The sequence below is a fragment of the Podarcis cretensis genome (genome assembly GCF_951804945.1).
Source record: "Podarcis cretensis genome assembly, chromosome: 6".
NCBI lineage: Eukaryota > Metazoa > Chordata > Lepidosauria > Squamata > Lacertidae > Podarcis > Podarcis cretensis.
This window is the reverse complement of record NC_137175.1, coordinates 61499301-61518575: the sequence shown is the minus strand read 5'-3', so window position 1 is coordinate 61518575 and position 19275 is coordinate 61499301. Positions and strand designations below refer to the sequence as shown.

The 19275-nt window shown below is 42.4% G+C and overlaps 1 protein-coding gene across 3 annotated transcripts in view; it reads left to right on the top strand.

The window, feature by feature from the left end:
* The window catches only part of LOC307219153 (E3 ubiquitin-protein ligase RNF170-like), a 38747-nt gene that overhangs the window by 2394 nt on the left and 17078 nt on the right, over positions 1–19275 (top strand). For 2 of the 3 annotated variants that reach the window (XM_079982160.1, XM_079982161.1), the window contains exon 2: positions 4568–4665. The exons of the other annotated variant lie outside the window; for it this stretch is intronic. In XM_079982160.1, coding sequence (XP_079838286.1) covers positions 4592–4665 — 74 coding nt within the window. In that variant the 5' untranslated portion in view covers positions 4568–4591. The remainder of the gene's footprint in view (positions 1–4567; positions 4666–19275) is intronic. 3 annotated transcript variants of the gene reach the window in all.

Genomic DNA, 19275 nt, shown 5'->3' with positions numbered 1-19275 from the left:
CATCCCCCTGTATGGATCAGCATCTTGTTTCTGAGCAGGAAAGATTGCATTTCTGCAGCTCTCAACAGCTGTCCTGTAAGCTTTACTTTTGACTACAGTACATTCACAGCTCTCCCAGCCGCTGAAAAAAAGTTCACCTCAGTTAATTGCCCTACAGCATCACAGGGACCTCACTGTCTTATCCTATTCAGCTAGTGATCTTCTTCGATCACACTCATTTGGGGTGGCTGATCTGGGACAGCCTGGGTATGATTTTCAGTTGTGTACCGACTGACAACTTCAATTGATTTCATTATGAGCCGCCGTACACAGTCTAGTCTCGAAAAAGTAGGTCATACAGTTGCTGGAACTAGGCAACCAAAGTGGTCACGGTGATTACAGTGAAAGATGTGAATGGCAATGTTTCACTGGGGCTTAGGGATGTGAGAAAATTAACTGGAAAAAAATCAAGTACAGCTTAAGCCAATAGGATAATTCAAAATACAAAATCTTAAAACTGGACAAGGACAAGAAATAGCACCAAGAAACTACTAGAATATGAGAGGCATAAGGAAATGATGTGAACTATTGTGGCATTCCTATTACCCTGAGATTTCCTTTGCATATACCCCATACATGGAATATGTGTACCATGGGCCCAGATTCTGCCCCAGGTGATTCAACACTCTTGTCGCTCTCAGAATTGCTCTTGGGTTTGGTTTCATTTAGTTTTAACATAGGCTGGTCAGGCTATTTTTATTGGCTAATACATGGGTCAGCAAACTAAGGCCCGAGGCTGGATCTGGACCAATTGCCTTCTGGATCCGGCCCGCGGACGGTCTGGGAATTGCCGCGTGGATTGGCGTGGATCTGATTCTGATTGTTAGGGCTGCGCCATTCCCCCCCCCCACACACACACACCGCGAAGGTGCCTCCTCCCTCCCTCCCTCCTGGCTTCTCCCTGCCCTGCCTAGAGGAGGAAGGGGGCTGGGCTTTGTTGAGCACCATTTTAAGCAGCCCCTCTCCGTAGGCAGCCCTTTTGCGCTGCTCATTGTGCTGCCGCCACCACCGCCAGCCCCTGCTGCTTGCAAGGCACAGGTAAGCAGTTACCGGGGCTTGTCCGGTGCTGTGGAGGGGGGGGGGAGAGTCGGTGGGGTGTTTTTTTTCAAAATATAGTCCGGCCCCCCCACAAGGTCTGAGAGACAGTAGACCGGCCCCCTCCGGAAAACGTTTGCTGACCCCTGGGCTAATATCACCACACTTAGAATGAATGCAATGATGGATCCTAGTCATGAATAATGCTGATGCAACTCTGTGTAAGTCTGCTTGTACACCCAGGTCCTGCTTTCAGGCTTCCCATAGAGACCTGGTTGGCCACTGTGAGAACAGGATGGTGGACTAGTGGAGCCTGTTCTAGTTGGGGTTTTTTTTTTTTTTTTACATTCTTACATTTCTTCATTAGTCAGTTCCACTGGCCATGGGGCTGACACTGAAGCGAGTAAAGCTGTAGAGAAAAACAAAAGCCACCCTGTGGTTGAGTCTGGTAGTGCACTCTTCTTGTAGGAAACCCAAAGGTACATCACTGTGCAGGATTTGCGTGTTGGCTAGAGCTGCAGCATATACTTGTATCTCTTGTAGCACGTTGGCCAACAAGCGGTAGTGGAGACATTTGTGCTTCCTCTGCAGCCTCTCTTAATGGGTCAGGGAAAGTATGAGCCTGTTTCAACTGAGCACAACGAGGAGCACAGGAATGCATCTGTGGCCAGAAACGCAGATCAAGCTGGAGAGCCATTTTCTTCCCTAGTGGGGTGAAGATATTTGTTACTCTAAGCTGTACACCAGGGGTAGGTGACCTAAGGCCCAGGGGCCAGATGCGGCCCAATCACCTTCTCAATCCGGCCCGCGGACGGTCCGGGAATCAGCGTGTTTTTACATGAGTATAATGTGTCCTTTTGTTTAAAGTGCATCTCTGGGTTATTTGTGGGGCATAGAAATTCATTCATATTTTTTTCCCCAAAATATAGTCCAGCCCACCACATGGTCTGAGGGATGGTGGACCGGCCCACGGTTGAAAAAGGTTGCTTACGCCTGCTGTACACATTACCATTTACCCTGGCCCCAGTGTTATCCCACCGCTGGTGTTTGAAGCTCAGTATACAAGATGACCGTGAAAATCCGGGACCAAGATGAAAAAAAAAGTTTATACAAGACTAGACTAAATTTATAGACTATCTTAAGGTCCACTGTAAAGACTTAAAAACCATTAGCAGAATTGACATAGCATCTATGAAGTAATGTGAATTAGGGTTATCAATGGACTTGTAACTGAACGGAAAACTAAAGATGTGTAAGGTAATAAAGGGGAGGAATTGGAAACCAGGGGTGGGGTAGGGGGAAGTCTAGAAGGGATGAATAAGTAAGTAAGTTGGATGTTAAATTGTAAAATTATTGAAAATTGAAAATAAAATATAGAAAAAAGAAGCTGAGTACCCATGACATTAGCCACATAAATCCCGTATCCATATGCATTCTGTAGTTTCTTGAGAAATTCTGCAGTTTGATGCATCCACACCCCCCCCCCGCAACCCAGCTTCTGTCCAATATGAAAACATAAGGCGTCGTTAAGCTGAGTTGCAAAGCTGAATTGCACATGTGCAGGTGACAGTGTCCTTGAATAGGCACAGAGAAACAAATCAGGTAATGTGCATCAGGTGAAGACATCGCCATCCGCTCGCTGGTATGTTCAGCAACGTGAAAAAGTGACTTGAAACACAGCAATAAAGATCTTATTGACTGAAATAACTTCAAATGGGCTAAGCTTTCCTGACCAAGATCTCTGTTGTTGTTGTTGTTTAGTCGTTTAGTCATGTCTGACTCTTCATGACCCCATGGACCAGACCATGCCAGGCACTCCTGTCTTCCACTGCCTCCCGCACTTTGGTCAAACTCATGCTGGTAGCTTCGAGAACACTATCCAACCATCTCGTCCTCTGTCGTCCCCTTCTCCTTGTGCCCTCCATCTTTCCCAACATCAGGGTCTTTTCCAGGGAGTCTTCTCTTCTCAAGAAGATCCATGAAGATCCCTTCATGGATCACTGCCTTGCCGTGGCGAAGGGGCTTGAATAACTCAGAGAAGCTATGAACTATGCCAAGTAGGGCACCCTAGATGGACAGGTCATAGTGGAGAGTTTTAACCAAACGTGATCCACCTGGAGCAGGAACCGGCAAGCCACTCCAGTATCCCTGCCAAGAAAACTCCATGGACAAAGACAACAGGCATATAAAAAGATCTCTATTAGGATCAAGGTTTTTGGGCAGTGGGCAGGATCTCTGACTTGCTGATTATGTAGAAAGCAAAAGGAGAACTGCAGTCTTACAGTTTTATCCCACTTCATTTATTTGATTCCATTTATGAATTGCTTACCACAAAATATATTGGAAATGATTTCAGAGTGTTTTGTAAGGAGGATTATGCGAAATATTGAAGGAAGATTATGAAGAGACTTATTAGTTAAAGATAATTAAAAGCAATAGAAAAATTAAGAAATGCAGATTAAGTGATTAAGAATGGAAAATCTTCAGAGGTAGACGACGGAAGTCCAAAATATTGTAGAAGATAAGAAATTGTGTTAAATGACTGTTGGAAATGATATGTTAAAAAAAAATATATATATATTTTTAAAAAGAAAACGATTTCACAGTAAAAGAAAAAAACCTTGATAAAAACAATTCCCACACAGAAAAACTATTTCAAATCCAAATTTGATAATGATCTTCACTTGAAAATTATTAAATGCATATAATGCTTAGCATTAAAGAAAATCAGAGAGGCATATAACAAAAGAATAAGACATAAAAAAATCAATATAAAACATTTAGGATTAAGTGAATGGCTTTATTCAATACTGTTGGTGCTTCTCTAGTATCAGTAGAGAGGGAGTCTCATCAGGCAGGTGCTGCAACACTGAACACCTTGTTTCTGATGACCTTAGAGTGGTCATCTGGAATATGGGCATTCAAGTACAGGACCAAGAAAACAAAAACAATGTATTTTGCATGCCAACAGTAGACGGGACTTGCAAAAGGTATGCATTCTAGAGAACAGAACGTACAGCATTCCCTTCCCTCCATTTAGAAATGTCAAGCTCTTCCTGTAATTTGTATTTAGCAAGCCTGTAAGCACGCTTTTATTCCCCCCAAATAATCCCTAACCCTTCCTTTTCTTTTTTCTTTCTTTTGCTCTTCAGATTGTAAACAGGATAGATTATATACCTTCCTTACAGGCTGCCATCAATTCTGTTCCAAAAGAGTGTCAGTTTGTTGGGCCCCAAGGGGTGGCACAATCTGTTCCCTCTTTCTTCTGCTTCCAGCAAGTGAGAATATTCTGTGACAGGAGAGCTCGGTGAGCAGATGAGCTGAACTGCTGCCGCTGAACTCGCCTCACCTCTCCACATGGTAATATCTGGCAAAACAGCCTAGTCACCACAGGTAGCTGTATAATTACAGCTTATTTACTATCAAAACAACATGGAAGACAAAAATCATATTTCTCTTCTATTTCACTACTAACATCAGATTTCTTTTTTAGGTTTCCTTCCCTGGAAAACTTAAAATGAAAGAGACAAGTGCAGCAGTCTGCAGACAAAGGCTGGGGAAACCAGGGTTCAAATCACTGGGTGAACTTGGGTCAGTTACTATTTCACAGTCTTTCTTTGCAGGGTTGTTGTGAGGGTAACAAAGGGGAGGTGGACCATGTTTACTTCCCTGGGCTTTGTGGAGGAAGGGTAGCCTGTAAATGTTATAAATGAACCAAATAACAGGGCGGGTGGTGCTGGTTTCCATTCCAGAGATTTAACTATTTAACTTCTGCTCCATTGCAGTAGTTTTGTGTTAGCCTTAAAGGTAAAGGTAAAGGTACCCCTGCCCGTACGGGCCAGTCTTGACAGACTCTGGGGTTGTGCGCCCATCTCACTTAAGAGGCCAGGGGCCAGCGCTGTCCGGAGACACTTCCGGGTCACGTGGCCAGTGTGACATCGCTGCTCTGGCGAGCCAGAGCCGCACACGGAAACGCCGTTTACCTTCCCGCTGGTAAGCGGTCCCTATTTATCTACTTGCACCCGGAGGTGCTTTCGAACTGCTAGGTTGGCAGGCGCTGGGACCGAGCAGCGGGAGCGCACCCCGCCGCAGGGATTCGAACCGCCGACCTTTCGATCGGCAAGCCCTAGGCGCTGAGGCTTTAACCCACAGCGCCACCTGCGTCCCTTGTGTTAGCCTTATTTCTTAATTATTCTGATAATTGCTTTTCAAAGAGAAAAGTTATCTCCGACTGGTTATAACATTAGCGTTTGTCTTGAATTAGGTAAACACCTTGAGGAGGTCTCTCAGCTGGTGCCAGATAAGGAGATTTTAGTAGCAATGTTTTAATACTGCACAAATGCATAGTTTAACTCGCATATCGCTTACAGCTTGACTTGTGAATGCACAAAACCACAGGTATTCACAAGTTTGTACAACAGTTCTCTGAATCTAGTGTCAAGACAGTGCTTCATCAATTGTGCATTGTATGCAATTATTGCATTTTTTCTGCAAAGCTGTCATGTGAGAGAGCATGGGGGTGGGGAATGGTCCATGGTTACTCAGTGAGCTTCTTGGCTGAGCAGAGATTTAAACCATGTATCTCCAATCTAAGTACAAAATTCTGAAGACCAGCCCACACCTTAAACCCGAAGAGACCCACCTCTTAGAGCATGTCTGGGATCAACATGTCTGGAACCAAGAGAATCAACATTCCCTGGCAGACAATAAACAAGAACATGTTCTGTTCATCCACCCGTTACATTACCTATGGCTTTCTGTGTGCAGAGTTTGCACCTAATTCTGGTTGGGTACAACAGCATTTCTTGCACTGACACTAAATTCAAGCAATACTTCCAATGGACACAAACTTGTGAAATTTTGAGAAAGAGCTGAGGCATATTTATGCTAGCTTAGATTTAAAATGAATTGGATAGATCTTCAGGTGAGGGGACTGAATATATGACAATGCCTGCCTATAACATGCCAGGGAGCAAGGCCAGAACCTTCTCACTAGACACACAACTTTTGTCTGTACATTTGCTCTCCCACTTGCTGTCTGAATTGCCACTGTCCGGTAAGCGTTACATGACATGTGGCTGCTGGTTGTGCAGCTTGGCTAAGTGAGACACAGAGAAGCCCAATACTTCACGTATCATATTGTGCTGAACTTCCTACTAGTAAGATACACTCATATGGAAATTTACCAGACATGTAGATTATAATATATGACCATCTACAATTGCTTCCTATGTAGAAAAGGGTGCAAAGGGTGACATATCCCTCATTTATTTATTCTACTTCCACCTTGCCCTTCCTCCTGTTTAGGGTGGTTCTGAAATCTGAAAGCTGAAAAGTGGTTATATCAGTTCTTCAGAACCGGCAGTTTAATAGATTCAGAACTGTAATTTTAAACCAAGGTCTACAGAAGCTTTAACCCAATATTATTTTTGGTAAAACTCAACAAATTAACGGTTGATTCCCAGGGTTGAGTACCAATCTGTCCATGATTTGTTGAAGATTTTTGAGGATAATGATTTATAAAACCTTCCCTAGAATCCTAAAGGGTGACAGTGTCATTATTTTAAGTATTTCTAGTTAGATATAAATATCTGAACAAATGTGGTGAATTGGCTGGAAGAGATAATAGCTGCCTTGTGATGTCAATAAAATACATGTGAGTTCCACATGCAGGCTTGGCTGAATAAAACTGCTGACTCACCATGGTTCCTTGTGACTTGGCAGACTGCAAGGCTGAGCTTTATCCCCCTTACTTCTGTTACACATGGGGGCAGTGCAGCCAAGACACTGTAATGCTCTCTGGATTTGGTTCATCAAAGACTCAGTGAGAGTCGGTGGGAGAGAAAAGAACTGGAACCACTTATATAAAAGACAGCAGGTTTTCTTGGCCATGGACATTAGTAGAAGCTCTTCACATGTGATGCAATGCATGTGATAGCCAACCAGCAGATTTAAGTTTGTGTGCCAATCTAGATTAGAAATACCTTGACCTACATTAATGTTCCAATCAAGGGAAGGACAAGTTTGTACTTTTGGCAGCCTCTGGAGTTTAATCACAAGATGCCTGGCTGCCACTTATATGAATGCTTTCCTCTCTCGTCTTCTACAGATTTTTAAATTTACTTTCTGGCAGAAATGGAGTGTTTTGTTAGTCACATCCCTGCGTCTTTAAGGAAGCCTACTGACCTGCTGTTGGGGACATTCTAGCCAGCACCACTGACAGATTTGCCTGTGCAATGAATATAGAAGAAGCAAATAATCTGCAGGCTTTTCCGTGTGTGCTTTTAGGATTCCTCAGAGTAGGCTAAGTACCCATTAAAAACTGTCAGCTGTGCTTTTGTAAAAGCTGGTTGTTTTCTACTCATTCAGCCATGTTTAAGTAGTCATTTTAAGCTGCATCAATGGTTGTGAACGCAAATCCCGGCAGGATGGAAATCATTTAAGAATAATTAATCTGGAACAAACAAGAGGTTTCATTAACAGTTTTAGTAAACCAGCCTACCTTGCTAATCCTGAATTTAGATCTGATTGGCTTGTCTTACCTGAAGAGTTTTCATTACTGATGGCAGCTGAATCAATGATATAAGTTATTTATATTTGTAAATAACTTAAATATAAATAAATATATAAATATATAAATAAATATAAATATACAATATAAATATACTAAAGCTTTCTAATTTAGGAACAAGAAAGACTAAAAGGCTAAAAAGTTGCATCTTTTTTAAATGTTTGCAAGCAATATGAGAGATGCTGTCTCACAGAGCCCAGATGTGAGCCAGTTTCCAAAAAAGAAAATGGTCCTAAAATGTAAGTGTGGAAGCCTATCACAGAGTATAAGTCCTGCTCTGCAGAACAGGATATTCCACACTTCACTCTCCTCTCCAGTAATCTTTAGAATGCTCAGTATGGATTTTTCTTTTTAAAAGAAATGATCAGTCCTGATTTTATGCTCCCAGGTCAAGAAAGCAGTCCTCCCAAACCACCTAAAGCAAAATGGCCCCTTTAAAATAACAACTGAATATTTCCTTATTTATTATTTCTGTTCAAATATGAAATGGGAACCTGCCAGAAAATGTTGCTGTGTTTATTTTGCTCCTATGTTTGGTTACATCTCCACATTTTAAAAGTACAAACGAAGACACAAAAATGTTTTTATTTTAATCATTGCTTTTAAACGTATAATTTGCATGCGTATTCACCCTACAAGACATTTTGAATGTATCTAGTATTGTTTCTAGCAACATATATTTAAGCACTTATTGGATGATACTGAATGATACCCACCAGCAGAATGGAAACTGTGGACTGTGGAACAAACCAATTCCCTCTCCCCTGCGGCCCCACCCCTGCAAAACTGATCCAGAAGGTTAGGGGACTCTCAGGAATACATATATATAGAGAGAGAGTGTGTGTTTGAAGAGGTGGCAAACACAGTGCAGAATGCTTTCAGGATGAGAGTGAAAACGATCAAATCAAGGAAATTTCCAGGAGATTGTCTTATAACTTTTAAGGACAGAGAAATGAGAAATTTGATACTTCAGAAAAACAGAGAAAAAAGATTATGCATTGATGGAAGTTACATGATCATTTTTAAAGACATCCCAATCAGATTGTTGAAGCGAAGAGACCCATATAAGCCCCTGGTACAAATCCTTAAGAAGAATAACATTGAATTCAGATGGGAATATCCTGAAGGGATTTCCTTTGTTTACAAAAGTAAGAGACACAGGCTGACCAGTCCAGAGGAGATAGGTAAATTTCAGAGAAAATACAAGGAATTAACAACAGAAGAAGAAGTGAAAGGTGCAGTAGGAGGAATTGGAGCCACAGGCGGGACGGATTCAGATGAAAAGGAGGAGAAGAATGGAGAAAAGGCAGATGAGGAACGGGAAGAAGAAGTAGATGAATTATAGAAAAATAAATTTAAAAATTTTTTAATCAGGAAACATCATGGCGTTAAAATTATGGAATTGGAATATTAATGGGATGTATGAAAGGAGTAAACAGAACAAAGTGGAACAATATTTGAAAAAGAAAAATTTGGATATTATCTGTCTACAAGAAACACACGTGGCAAGAAGACATAGAAAAATTTTGATTAATAAGACTTGGAAATGAATTTATATCTTCGGATAAAGAGAAGAAAAGAGGAGTTGTTTTGTATATAAAAAGTAAAATTGAAGCCCAGCGAATTTTCAAAGATGAAGAAGGGAGAATCATTGCTGTTCAGATTATCTGGCAAGGCGAAAAATTAATAATTGTCGGGATCTATGCACCTAACGGAAATAAGACTGATTTTTACCAAAATTTGGAAGAAAGGTTGTTAGAATATATGGACCAAAAGATAATTGTGATGGGAGATATGAATGGTGTAGTTTCAACAGAAATGGACAGACTAAGAGATAAAGGGACTAAAGAAGGCAAACTACCCAAAACCTTTTTTGAAATGTCAAGAAATTGTAACCTGATTGATATTTGGAGACTGAGACATCCACTTGAGAAACAGTTTACATTTTATTCAGAACCAAATCAGTCAATGCCGAGAATCGATCAAATTTGGATTTCTAATGAATTAACTCCAAGAATCCTTCAAATTGAAATCCAACCAAGAGTAATTTCAGATCACAGACCGATTAAATTGGAGATGAAAGGTTTTGAAGAAAGAACATTTAGATGGAGAATGATCTCTTTGACGACCAAAAAATTGTACAAGATGCGAAAAAGAAGCTGACGGAATACTTTGTGGACAATTGTAACAAAGGTACGAAGATGAGTACAGTTTGGGATGCAAGCAAGGCAGTGATGAGATGTTTTTTTATACAACAGAATTCAATCAAAAAGAAGAACAGAGAGAAAGAAAAGAAAGAAATTTTAAAACAGATAATGGACAATGAGCAAAAATTAATTAAAAAACCAAACAATTCAAAAATCAAACAAAGTATCAAGGTTTTGCAAACACAATTTGCTATGAAAATAAATAAAGAGGTGGAGTGGAATATTAAAAAGTTAAGACAAAGAAATTTTGAATTCGCTAATAAATCTGGTAAATGGCTTGCCTGGCAAATTAAGAAAAGAAAAGAACAAAGCACAATCAATAAAATCACGGTGGAAGGAGAAGAGATAAACCGAATGGTATTAGAAAAGGATTCCTGGATTTTTATAGACAATTGTACAGAAGCAAAGAAAAGAACAATATGAGGAAAATAGAGAGATTTTTAAAAGAAAAAGAGGTGCAAAAGATCCCGACAGAAAACAAAGACAGACTGAACACCCCAATTGATAACGAAGAGATAAAAGAGATTATAAGAGAGCTGAAAAAAGGGAAGGCCCCGGGACCAGATGGATTTACTGCAAGTTACTATAAAGAGCTGAGACACACCCTGACGGTACCATTGAGAGAAGTTATAAATAATATTTTGAAAGAAAGAGACATACCAGAGACTTGGAAAGAAGCTTTTATAACCTTTATTCCAAAGCAAGATGCAGATTTAACACAAGTAAAGAATTACAGGCCAATTTCATTGTTGAATACAGATTATAAAATCTTTGCAGGAATAATGGCAAAAAAAATGAAAAAGGTACTACAAGAAATCATTCATGAAGATCAAGCAGGTTTCCTTCCAGGCAGGCAGATGAAAGACAATGTTAGGAATATAATAATAATAATAATAATAATTTATTATTTATACCCCGCCCATCTGGCTGGGCCTCCCCAGCCACTCTGGGCGGCTTCCAAAAGAATATTAAAATACTATGATACATCAAACATTAAAAGCATCCCTGAACAGGGCTGCCTTCAGATGTCTTCTAAAAGTCTGGTAGTTGTTGTTCTCTTTGACATCTGGTGGGAGGGCATTCCACAAGGAGGGCGCCACTACCGAAAAGGCCCTCTGCCTGGTTCCCTGTAACTTGGCTTCTCGCAGTGAGAGAACCGCCAGAAGGCCCTTGGTGCTGGACCTCAGTGTCCGGGTAGAACGATGGGGGTGGAGACGCTCCTTCAGGTATACTGGACCGAGGCCGTTTAGGGCTTTAAAGGTCAGCACCAACACTTTGAATTGTGCTCGGAAACGTACTGGGAGCCAATGTAGGTCTTTCAAGACCGGTGTTATATGGTCTCGGTGGCCGCTCCCTGTCACCAGTCTGGCTGCTGCGTTCTGGATTAGTTGTAGTTTCCGGGTCACCTTCAAAGGTAGCCCCACGTAGAGTGCATTGCAGTAATCCAAGCGGGAGATAACCAGAGCATGCACCACTCTGGCGAGGCAGTCCACAGGCAGATAGGGTCTCAGCCTGCGTACCAGATGGAGCTGGTACACAGCTGCCCTGGACACGGATTTAACCTGTACCTCCATGGACAGCTGTGAGTCCAAAATGACTCCCAGGCTGCGCACCTGATCCTTCAGGGGCACAGTTACCCCATTCAGGACCAGGGAGTCCTCCACACCTGCCCGCCTCCTGTCCCCCAGAAACAGTACTTCTGTCTTGTCAGGATTCAATCTCAATCTGTTAGCCGCCATCCATCCTCCAACCGCCTCCAGACACTCACACAGGACCTTCACCGCCTTCACTGGTTCTGATTTGAAAGAGAGGTAGAGCTGGGTATCATCCGCATACTGATGAACACCCAGCCCAAACCCCCTGATGATCTCTCCCAGCGGCTGCATGTAAATGTTGAAAAGCATGGGGGAGAGGACAGAACCCTGAGGCACCCCACAAGTGAGAGCCCAGGGGTCTGAACACTCATCCCCCACCACCACTTTCTGAACACGGCCCAGGAGGAAGGAGCGGAACCACTGTAGGACAGTGCCCCCAGCTCCCAGCCCCTCAAGACGGTCCAGAAGGATGTTATGGTCGATGGTATCAAACGCCGCTGAGAGATCCAGCAGAACTAGGAAACAGCTCTCACCTTTGTCCCTAGCCCGCCGGAGATCATCAACCAGTGCGACCAAGGCAGTTTCAGTCCCATGATGAGGCCTGAATCCCGACTGGAAGGGATCCAAATGGTCCGCTTCTTCCAGGCGTGCCTGGAGTTGTTCAGCAACCACTCGCTCAATCACCTTGCCCAAGAATGGAAGATTTGAGACTGGGCGATAGCTGGCCATCGTGGCCGCATCTAAAGATGGTTTTTTAAGAAGTGGTTTGATAACCGCCTCTTTCAGCGGGTCTGGGAAGGCTCCCTCACGGAGGAAAGCATTCACCACCCCACGAAGCCCATCGCCCAGTCCTTCCCGGCTAGCTTTTATAAGCCAGGATGGGCAAGGATCAAGGAGACAGGTGGTTGGTTTCACTCGTCCAAGCAGCCTGTCCACATCCTCGGAGGTAACAGATTGGAATTGATCCCATGCAATTTGACTAGACAGGACTCTAGCACTCTCCCGCCCCGGCCCTGCTCCCACGGTGGCGTCTACCTCTTCCCGAATCTGAGCAACTTTATCTGCAAAAAACTTTGCAAAATCATTGCAGGAGATCATGTGGCCCGTACTGGGCCCTGATGTAGCAGGTGGTTCCGCTAAATTGCGGACCACCTGAAAAAGTCTCCTGCTGCTGTTTTCTGCAGATGCAATAGAGGCGGTGAAGAAAGTCTTCTTCGCCGTCGCTACCGCCACTTGGTAGGCTCGACATTGAGCTCTAACCTGTGTCCGGTCAGCTTCAGAATGAGTTATCCGCCACCGGCGCTCTAGCCGTCTCAACGATTGTTTCATTGCCCTCAGATCCGTGGAAAACCACGGGGCTCTCCGGGCTCCATGCAATCGGAGAGGGCGCTTCGGAGCCAAACAGTCAATAGCCCTGGTTAACTCCACATTCCAGCGGGCCACCAGGGAATCAGCTGAAAGGCCATCAACATGGGATAAAGCATCCCCTACCACTCTCTGGAAACCATTTGGATCCATTAAGTGGCGGGGGCGGACCATCCGAATCGGTCCCACCTCCCTGCAGAGGGGAAGGGTCGCGGAGAAGTCCAGTTGCACCAGGAAGTGATCTGACCATGGCACTTCTTTTGTTTCACTTTTAGTTAGTGTCAGGTCACCAACATCCGTAGAGGTAAACACCAGGTCCAAGGCATGTCCGCGGCTATGGGTTGGGCCAAACTTATTCAGGGACAGCCCCATGGAGGCCATGCTTTCCATGAAGTCCCGAGCGGGACTATATATAATCAATATTTTGGAATATCTGACAGCCAGGAATGAGAAACAAGCAATTTTGATGTTTGTGGATGCCGAAAAGGCATTCGATAACATATCATGGGATTTTATGTTAAAAAATTTAGAACATATGGCAATTTATACGGAACAAAGAGCAAAATTGATTGTGAACAATGTAATTACGGAAGAGGTGAAAATATCGAAAGGTACAAGACAGGGATGTCCGCTCTCACCACTCTTGTTCATACTGGTTCTGGAAGTCTTTCTTAATTCAGTTAGGAAAAATGAGAAAATAAAAGGGGTGACAGTAGGTCAGAATGAATATAAAGTGAAAGCCTTTGCAGATGACTTGGTAATAATGATGGAGGATCCGATGAAGAGTGTAACTGAAGTGTTAGAAGAAATTGAACAATTTGGTAAAGTGGCAGGATTTATACTAAATAGGGAAAATACTAAAGTTATAGTAAAAAAATATGGATCAAACCACGGCAGAAGCAATGCAACAACAAATAGGCATTGAAGTAGCGAAAATAATAAAATACTTGGGAATATGGCTAACCCCCCAAAATATTGATTTGTTTCAGAACAATTATATACCGGTGTGGAACGGAATTAAGAAAGATTTGGAGGTGTGGGAAAGGTTGAAACTATCCTTTTGGGGTAGAATCTCAACAATTAAGATGTGTGTACTCCCAAAGGTGTTATTTTTATTTCAGACGATCCCGATACTTAAAGGGACAATGATTTTTAAAGAGTGGCAAAGAGTGATTTCAGGGCAAAAAGCCAAGAATTCAATATAAGTTATTAACAGATGCAAAAGAAAGAGGAGGCTTTGCTCTGCCAGACTTGAAACTTTATTATGAAGCATCATGTCTGTTGGTTAAAAGAATGGATAAAACTAAAGAATACAAAATTGTTGGATTTAGAAGGATTTGATAACAGATTTGGGTGACACGCATATTTATGTTTGGAGAAGAGGAAGAGTCATAAAGCTTTTGAAAACCACATCTTCCGAAGATTGTTAATTGAAGTATGGGATAGATATAAAAGTTTACTGGAATCAGGAGTTCCACACTGGTTGTCCCCACTAGAGGTTATGAGTGTTATGAAAACTAATATGAGGGAATTGGATTACATATGGAGAATTGGTGATTAAAGAAGGAGAGAAATGGAAAATGAAGCCATATGAACAAGTAAAAGAAAATGTATTCGATTGGTTGCACTACTATCAGGGAAATGATATGTTTAAAAAAGATGTGAAAGAGAAGGGTTATATAGAAAAAGATTCAAAATTCCAAACAGAAATAGTAAATAATGATTGTAAGGTAATCTAAAAAATGTACAAAATGTTATTGGAATGGTATACGATGGACGAGGAAGTTAAGTCGGTAATGATTCACTGGGCCAGAGATTTTGGTTATAATATATATTTTAAAGATTGGGTTAAAGTATGGAATGATAACTTGAAGTTTACAGCATGTACCACCTTAAAGGAAAATGTTATGCAAATGGTATATAGATGGTACATTACACCAGTTAAATTAGCAAAAATGTTTAAAACTTGTAACAAGTGTTGGAAATGTAAAGAGAAAGAAGGAACATTTTTTCACATGTGGTGGGAATGTAAGAAAGTGAAGGGGTTCTGGGAGATGATATATAATGAGTTAAAGAAGATGTTGAAATATAATTTTGTAAAGAAACCAGAAGCCTTTCTTTTAGGAATAACAAGAAATGAAATAAATAGAAAGTACCATAAACTTTTTCAGTATGCAACAACTGCAGTGAGAATATTAATGGCCCAAAAATGGAAGCAGGAAGAACTACTGACTCTTGAGGAATGGAGAATGAAGTTAACGGACTATGCAGAACTGGACAAACTAACTGGAAAAATAAGATACCAACGAGATCACAAGTTCATTGAGGACTGGGGAAAATTTTCTGAGTATTTGAAGAGTGTATGTGATGAGCAAACAACGCTAGTGGGTTTTAAAGAAGCTTTGTGAAAGAATAAGGAATATTGCAAAAATGCAAATATGTTGGTAAAGGTATATTAAAAGGCGATATCAATTTTGGAAAATGCGGAGATAATAAATTTAAATACGGATGATTGTCAGAGAAGCTGAGGGAAGTCCAAAAGATTAAAATATGTTAATTGGGAAATTGTTAATTGGAGATATTTGTGTAAAACTTAATAAAAAAGAGAGTGTGTGTGTTACAAGCTTAATTCATTCTGGAGGTACGTTCTTAACCTGAGGTACCACTTTAGCTAATGGGGCCTCCCGCTGCCGCCGGCACATGATTTCTGTTCTCATCCTGAGGTAAAGTTCTTAACCCAAGGTACTACTTGTGGGTTAGCGGAGTCTGTAACCTGAAGTGTTTGTAACCTGGTGTTTGTAACCCGAGGTACCACTGTGTGTGTGTGTGTGTGTGTGTGTATTACTGTGTGTAGCACTTCAAAAATGCAGACATGCATAGTTCATTTATGCATATAATGTTGTATATTTACTTTAAAAATCTTCAAAAGCTTTTCGGATTATTTACTTATAAAAATACAGTGGTCTTGGTTTTCGAACAAAATCTATTTCAGAAATCCGTTGCGAGTTCTGAAATGTTGGAAAACCAAAAGCTGAAAGCGGAAGCCTCAAAACGGAAAACTCAAAAGAGAAGCCGCGTTTCCTGTTCAACTTCCGATGCGCATTCGAAAACCAAGGAACTTACTTCTGGGTTTTCGGTGTTAGAGTTCTGAAACATGTAACTACGGAGGCGTTCGAAAACTGAGGTACCACTGTATGTATAAAACACTATTCATACAAAATATCAAGATCCATTTACAATATGTCAAATTGTACAATAAAAGCATATAAAATTCTGACTAAGGCTCTGTTTACCCACCAAAGGAAATGGTATGCTTTCCTAATCTAAATTCATTCCCCCCAGATGCAACACTCCAATGGAGGGGAGAAACTGTAGGTATGCATCCCATGGTGCATACATTGCCTTTTGGGGGGAAATGGGTAGCTTCTCTTGTCCTCAGAGCTTTGTATATACATGATGCTTTGAGTTTGATTGCTCCCAAGCAAATAATTATTGTACCAATGGTGTCAGCTGGTTTTCAAGTTAGCACATTTTGACCTGTCAAGATCTAGCAGTAGCGCAAATGATTAACTTATAAAGAAAATCATCTACATAGGTTAAGGGTGTGTGTGTGTAAAATGCAACAGTCTGGTCAAATGCAAAGTGCTCTGTTTCTGCTGGAACTGTGCCTCGGCATGTGTACACACAATTTAATCATGCTCTTTTTCTCGTGCACCCGCTATCTATGCTTTTCTATTTTAAGGCAGTTTTTGTGTGTTTACACTTTCTATTTATAGATGCATTTCTATTTTGGTACTTGGAAGCTTTTTTTAAAGGACCAGACCAAGGTCTGAGTTTGGCCGATTAAACACCATCTGTAGCTTACTTCCGCTGACTTCTCCAAATTCCCACGCAACTCTCGGTATTTCGAATACCTCCTTTGCACTGAAGCTTTGTAGTCACCCAATCGTCAGATCTGCTTTATCACTGTGATGATACACCATTAAAGAAACTGTACAGGGGCCTCAAAAGGAAATGCCAGGGGCTCTTCTGCTTGGATAAAGGGGTAAAGGGGACCCCTGACCATTAGGTCCAGTTGTGATTGACTCTGGGGTTGCAGCGCTCATCTCGCTTTACTGGCCGAGGGAGCTGGCGTAATAAGCCGCTTCTGGTGTACCAGAGCAGCACACGGAAACACCGTTTACCTTCCCGCTGGAGTGGTACCTATTTATCTACTTGCACTTTGACATATTTTCGAACTGCTAGGTTGGCAAGAGCAGGGACCGGGCAATGGGAGCTCACCCCGTCGCGGGGATTCGAACCTCTGACCTTCTGATTGGCAAATCCTAGGCTCTGTGGTTTAACCCATAGTGCCACCCGCGTCCCTCTGCTTGGATAGTTTGGTGTAAAGTGGTGGAATGTCAGCTTTGCACCAACCCTGCTCTGTTGCCTCTCTATCGTATTTTGTTTCCTAGTAAGAGTTGAATCTAATGGGTGGTATTCAACTAAGAGCAGACCTAATAAATTAAGGGACCTAACTGAATCATGTTTATTAATTTTGGGGGGAGGAGATTCATTGAATGAGCCCCACCAGTGGGAACCTGCACAAAGGCTTCTGCTAGCCCAATGGAGCTTTCCCTCACTCTCTGTCCCCTGCGCGTGCACATACATGCACACACACATACATACACACACACACACAAAACAGGCTCATGGGAGTTTGCAGAACCCCCAGAAGAGCATGCAGGGTGAGTAAAGAGCTGATTGTTTCATCAGACAAGTAGGAATGCTTGTGCTTATGGAGGGATCTGCTTAGTGGTATGCTGAATTCCTACCAGTAGACCTGCTCCAAGTGAAACTTGGTAGTCTGCCACTCAAATATTCCAGAATATGGCACGTAAAGCAATCCCATCAGCACAGTGTTGGAATTACATTAGCATTTCATATTTCTGTGCCACACTGCCTCTATTTTTTGAAGGCAACTGCAAAAAGTCTACTCATAGCACTGATGTCCAGGAAAGGCATGCATAAGTTCTTGAATGGAGTTTGTTTGCTAAATTTGGAGTCAGGAATAGTTTCCTCTCTCCCAAACCCAACTGGTTTGGTATGTTTCATTCTTGCCCTTTCATTGACAGCTGGTGTCATGGTTTGCTCCTGCATAAGAAATAGGTTAATAGTTGTTCTAAAAGCCAAGCTTTCACACTCTTGCAAACACTCTTGCAAACTATTAGGCCTGCCCATGCATGCAAATAGTCAACGTTCTCCATTTACACTTCTCACAATGGAACAAGATCATGTGCCTAGGGGGAAGAATCTTCTCAATACAAACCCAGAATTCCTTTAAAGCTTTATTATGGAAATTCTTCAATTTTACTCTTTACTAAAACAGCAGGACCATGCTCAATTATTACACTTGTTTGCAGTAGGAAACAGAACGACAACACGATCTAGAATAATATATCTTTGGGCTTGTCTACAGTTCTGTTTGTCCCATGACTAGAACACTCAGGTCTGAGTGGGTTTCCCCCTTGCTCTGTTCTTTCCCAGGGAAAACCCACCATTTCGTGTCAAATCAGAGCAAATGTCAATGCAGAGAAAACCCGAACTGCCATTTGCTCCAATTGAGTGCTAAAGAGCAGTTTTCTCCAGGGACAAGCAGCAGGGCAAGAGGAAATGTGGATGAGACCTTGGTCTTGTACTCACTTTTATGCCTTGCTCAACGTATTGCGTGGACAGGCGGAGTCCCCAGATCCCGCACGGTCCTCCCTGTCATGTGGAACAACGACTCAAGACAACGTGCTATGGGATTAAATTGGCCACAACTTTATTAAATTTCAAATGTGGGTAGACCTTGGCTCAGGCATTGGGCGTTCTCCCTCCCCAGTCCCCAGCCGGGGACCTAGGGAGCATCAGGGTTATCCAGTGTGTGGGTGGGGGGGGATGGAGAACATATGTTCAAGCAGAGATAGCCGCCCCCGTTACGCCACCGCCGCAGGGGAGAGCAATGATGACCTTACGGCGTACGGTCAAAGCCTCCCTTCAGAAACCCCTTTAACGGGGAACCCTGGTATCGCCGCCACAAAGAGGAAGATGGACTAAAGGATTCCGCCCAAGGCCTGATACCGCCAAAGTTGTGACGTTTTGCTACGGGAAAGGCGAAACCTGCCAATGCAGGGAAATTCCTTTCCGGCCCTTTAACAGCGACCTTAACGTAGCAGCGCCCACATATCTGTGAAGAAAAGTTAACCTGCAAAACCTGTGAAGAAAAGTTAACCTGCAAAATAAGACATTAACTGAGGGTGGGTAGGGTGGGAGAAGCTCTGGAGCCAAGTGAGGATTCCCAGGTAAGATCCTCCCTCTATTGTGTGGGCAGGTAATCCCTCCCCTACCTGGCCTGGTCTCCTTGGCAACGCTTCCCCCAGGTGGGATTGGACAACTGACTGAGGTAGGCGGAGACCTCCAGGTATCCCACCTGAGGGAAGGC